Genomic DNA, 4,960 nt, shown 5'->3' with positions numbered 1-4,960 from the left:
GGATTCCAAGTCGTCCGCCTGGATGATGAGGAGCTCGCACTCCGCATTGCCCTCGTTTGGTTGCAGATGGACATGGGCGACAACTCGAGCTCTATGGCCTCCCCGGGTGGCCCGGAGGGGCAGCTGTCCGCGCCCTCCCCAGTTAGTCAGCGGGGCGCCCGATGCTGCTCGGCACCTCTACGCCCTGCTCCTCCTTGGCAGCGTTGGGTGCTCGTGCCTGCATTGCCGAGCCGCGGCCGCGGTTGCCAACCTCCCAACGGTCCGCCTACGGGTCCTGCAGATTCGCGTCAGAGCCGCTTTCGCCCACCGTTGAAGACGACAAGATCATCCGCAATGTCATCCGCCTTGGCGGAGAAGGACGTGCCGCGTGTGCAGACACTGACTCAGGAAATGCGACGGCACTCCGGATCGAAATCGAGGAGTCCAAACGCCTCGTGAGGCAAACATTTTTTTTTCTGAATCAGATGTATATAGACAAGTTTTAGTGTGTTTCTTCGTTCATTTCAGTCCACCCATAATCCATATTGAATATCCAAAACATATTATATTTGTGAACTGCGGGAGTAATAACTACTAGGAGAAAACCTTAAAATAATACTAACAGAAAAAACAAAAGGGCCGATTTTCTCGTGAAAAAGAAACGGAAAAAAGGCAGAGGAAAGGGGAGTGCGACCCGGTATAAGATAACTGAACGGAAGAGCCGAAATGGATGGCGACTTGGATGCGCGAGTAGAAAAGAGGAGAGGGAGAGGGAGATAGGGAGAGGGTGGCTGCATCATCACCACCACCACCTCGGAAGTCCTTGGCGAGCGTGCGAGCTGTGGGAGGGTACGGTTTTTTCAACTCCCCCCTCCTCACCTCTCCCCTCCCGTCTCCCCTCCTCTCCCACCACCGCCACCTACCCCGCGCCGCGGCGGCGCCAGCGGCGACGGTACGGCCCTCCATCCGCCCATTTTTTCCCGCTGGATTTCGACGTCCTCTGCTGCCCCCTTGGGTCGATCGGCGCTCCTGCCAGTCGACCCGCTTCTCCCCCTGCGGGTTGTTGGGTTTCGGAAGAGATTTTGCGGGGATGCCGCGTGCTCCGCGGATTTCGTCCGGGTGGATTTTGGGGCTGTTTGTTTAGCCCCCCCTCGCCGACGCTTTTGGAGTGATTCTTAGCGCTCAGGGTTTAGGCTGCTGCGGATATAGGGAACTCGTGTGGCGTGATTTGGTGGGGGCGGCGCGGCGCTCTACCCCGATCTCCCTCCTCCGCCACGCGGCCGGTGGGCGCCCTGTTCAGATGCGGATTGAAGGGGCTGGTCAGGAGTTTTGATTGGTTTTGGGCCAGTGACCCACCCAGATCGACTTCTGTTTGGGATTTTGCTTTACTGATTTCCGTTTCTGTTAGGATTTCTCCCGTTAGTTTGATTGGTTGGATAGATGGCTGGGTTTGGTCAGAGCCCTATGATGATTTTGGGGGGTTGAAATCAGACGAAGGTAGTAAAACCAGCAGCACTTGCGTTAGGGGGTTGAGCCGGGATTCTCTTTTTTTGTTTGTTTTTGAGCATAAATGAAATAGACTTTTAGCAAATCATTAGCGGATCAATCAAAAGAGCTTATGGGAAAAATTAATGATTACATGGACTGATTGGGTACTGAAGATGTCTTTACTCTGCCATACATAGACTGTCATCATCCATGAGCCACCATGTTCTGTATTGATGGAGATGCTAAATACAGCATGTTGGACAGAAAATACATGCTATGTTTAAAAAGGAGGAACTCAAAGGCTTAATTATCTGTTTTGCTTGTTGATGCCATGCAGGTTGTGATGAAAAGTTGCATCTGTTAAGGGACACGAGTTGTTCTGCTACCAAGTTCGACATGGGTTCAGGAAACCTGATGGTGAAGAAGGTGGTGAGGCCCAGCTCTTTTGACCTCGACATACATCTTGATAAAAGCTGGAAGGAGGACGTTACCTGCCCAATCTGTCTAGATTACCCTCACAACGCAGTCCTACTGAGGTGCACATCTTATGAGAAGGGCTGCAGGCCGTTTGTGTGCGACACCGACCAGACCCGCTCCAACTGTCTTGAGAGGTTCAAAGGTGCTTATGAGCTGCCGGCCAATGTCAAGGTCTCGTCTATAGCTGTGGCCCCTCTTGATAGCATCCACATTGTGTCGTCTCACGCAAACAACCGCCCAAGTTGCCCATTATGCAGAGGTGATGTTATCGGGTGGATTGTGATCAGCGAGGCTCGTCTGCATCTTAACCAGAAGAAGAGATGCTGTGAAGAGGATTGCTGCTCCTTTACTGGTAACTTCAATGAGCTTCAGAAGCACACACAGCAAAAGCATCCAGATTCACGCCCTTCAGAAATTGATCCTGCCAGGCAAGTTGATTGGGACAACTTCCAGCAATCTTCTGATATCGTGGATGTCTTGAGCACGATACATGCGCAAGTTCCCAATGGTATCGTCCTTGGAGACTATGTCATTGAATATGGGGATGATGATACTGGAGATGACTATGAAGTGCTCCGCAGGGTTAGGAGGAAGTGGTGGTCTTTTATTTGTTGCAAGGCTTTTTGTAGATATCCAAGAAGCCGAAGAAGAGGGAGAGGAAGGGACAGTAGAGGAAGTGGAAGGAGGAACAGCAATCAGGCTCATCTGGAGAACTTCAATCTCGAGGTTCCGACACAAGCTGTTGACCTGAGGGAAATCAGATTTGATGAAATTGATGATGAGTACATTGTCACAGGGGCAGTACCTAGTATGGCAACACCAGGAAGAATGGCCAGTTTCCATTACAGGTCAGTATAGAAAATCTGCTATTCTGTGCCATAGTTGTTGGGCTTATATTGTAACCACATGGTCCTAAAGTACATCAATACATAATAAACACATACTACAAGCCTTCACGGATAGGAGTACTAGTCCAAACTTTCGCCAATATGACTGCTTCTCCTTATTAACCATCTCCTATCTGTTCTGTATTCATAGCTAGTAGCTGTTTAGGACTTGAGGTATATGTGTGTAGGTGCAAATAACACAACCTCTTGTGAGAATTTTATGTTGTAAGGAGTAACATTTTGAGACTGCCCATCAATTCAGCATGATTGTCGCCTTTTGATTTATAGAATTTGCTTTTATGTTGTATGTCAACCTTGATCGAGCTCTCTTCTTTTTCTCAACTCCAACTCTATCTGATGTGTGATGCTTTCTCCAGGGATACAAGATATGGTCGGTGATCGGCGTACTACTTAATAGAACCAGCTGATAAAGAAAAGGATTTGCAGCCGTGATGTGATGCCGCAGCCTTCAGGAAACTCCATCCCCGCCCATTTTTCGTTTCTTTTCCTGCCCCGGTCGTTGCTAGGTGCCGCTCCAGCCTGGACTTCCTGTGCATAAAAAGTAGCAACAGAAACCCTCCGCCGCCGTCGTCGTTCGTTTGCAATAGATTTTCATTTACCCTAGCTTCCATTCTGTATATATTTAGCACCCATCTTATACAGTGATGCCGGTGAAAAGCGATTTTTTCTTTTTCGGAAATGAATGTGAGGTGATGCTGCAGCGGCTCACCGGCCCACCTGCGGTTACAGCTTCTGAATTTGGTTGGTGATCTCTGAGTTGACACCGGACGCGTCAGGCTGGTCATAGTGGAGAGTAACATAGACTAGTAACATGAGTATGTTACTAGTCTATGTTATTACCTTCTGAATTTGGTTGGTGATCTCTGAGTTGACACCGGACGCGTTAGGCTGGTCATAGTGGAGAGTAACATAGACTAGTAACATGGGTATGTTACTAGTCTATGTTATTACCTTCATAAGGCTGGTTGTAATGGGGAGTATCATATACTAGTATTATGCATATGATACTAGTGTATGATACTATCTCCTTAATGCATAGTATTATATTTTAGTATCATGTAGTACTCTATTTATTGTCATGCATGCCACGAAGTAGCACAACATTTATTAGGCCAACTCCATCGTGCGACCCTATCCTGTTCGTTTGGGGCAAAAGGGACAAACGAGGCGGCCCAACGCGCGACGGCTCGGACCCATCCTGTCCGTTTTGTGTCCGGGCCAACCCATTTCGAGCGCAAACTTGTGTCGGGATTGGGTCGCGGCGGACACCAAACGGACGCGCGCCTCGACCGCGTTGGGGCCGCCTGGCAGGTGGCCACCTACCTCCCACCCGCCAACATCAATGCGCACGAGCGGGCGGCCCCACCTGTCATCCGCACGTCGAACGGTCGCTGTCCTTCTTTAAGTGGGAAGCGTGGACGGGTCGTCGTCCACACCGCCCCACGCCACCCCGCGGTCTCCTCGAAACCCGACAGCGCCTGCTCCTAAACCCTAGCCAAGGAACTTGCCGGCCGGCCGCCCGCAGCCATGGGCCTCTGGAACTACGGCCGCAAAGGCAAGCACGACCATGAGGCTGGTTCCTCGTCGGGGCGCCGCCGCGGCTCGGTGAAGAAAGAGGAGCCCGTGTTGCCATCGCCACCACGCTGGGCCCCCGCGCCGCCCGCCTTCTCCATCGCGCCCACGTCCGCCGGCGAGCGCGACCGGCATTACATCCGCGCGTCGGTGTGCCGTCGTTATTGGGAGACGAGGATGCTGCTCCCCTGGAGCGACGTCCATCTCCCCAATAACTGACATCTCTCCGCCGGCCGGGTCCCCATCCCGCCGGTCCCGACGAGCGGCCGTGCGCGCGACGAGGAGATCGAGCGCCGCCGCCGCCTCCTCCCCGACGACCTCTTCTACGACGCCAGGTACGCCCCCGACTCCGGACTCTGGGACACCTGGTTTTGTGATGAGCACGACACCAGGCGCGCGTCGTTCTTCGCCGGCACCTCGACGGAGACGCGGCGGCCCCGACAGGAGCGCGCAGCGCCTGCTCCCCGGGAGCGCGGGCGTAGGCGGGTGCGCGGCGTCACGCCCACGCCGTCGCCTTCGCTGTCTCCATCGCCACC

At 52.7% G+C, this 4,960-nt stretch overlaps 1 protein-coding gene across 2 annotated transcripts; it reads left to right on the top strand.

Moving 5' to 3' along the window:
- Positions 1-722: 722 nt before the first annotated feature.
- LOC119337119 lies at positions 723-3,627 on the top strand. Of its 2 annotated transcripts, none has more exons than XM_037609229.1 (3): positions 723-828; positions 1,805-2,792; positions 3,209-3,627. In XM_037609229.1, exons 2-3 carry the CDS (start codon positions 1,864-1,866, stop codon positions 3,228-3,230), a joined length of 951 nt encoding a protein of 316 aa, XP_037465126.1. In that variant the 5' UTR covers positions 723-828; positions 1,805-1,863; the 3' UTR covers positions 3,231-3,627. The 2 variants fall into 2 exon arrangements, with proteins under 2 accessions (XP_037465126.1, XP_037465125.1); XM_037609228.1 differs by having other exon boundaries at positions 775-931.
- Positions 3,628-4,960: the final 1,333 nt, after the last annotated feature.

This window comes from Triticum dicoccoides, chromosome 7B (assembly GCF_002162155.2).
Source record: "Triticum dicoccoides isolate Atlit2015 ecotype Zavitan chromosome 7B, WEW_v2.0, whole genome shotgun sequence".
Lineage (NCBI taxonomy): Eukaryota > Viridiplantae > Streptophyta > Magnoliopsida > Poales > Poaceae > Triticum > Triticum dicoccoides.
Note: the sequence above shows the minus strand (reverse complement) of the source record. Positions and strands in the feature narration are given on the sequence as shown.

Excerpts from the sequence above, each read along its gene's own strand:
- LOC119337119 (XM_037609229.1), top strand. The coding sequence starts at position 1,864 with ATGGGTTCAGGAAACCTGATGGTGAAGAAGGTGGTGAGGCCCAGCTCT. Across the intron at positions 2,793-3,208 it reads ATGGCCAGTTTCCATTACAG|GGATACAAGATATGGTCGGT; the intron begins GTCAGTATAGAA and ends TGCTTTCTCCAG.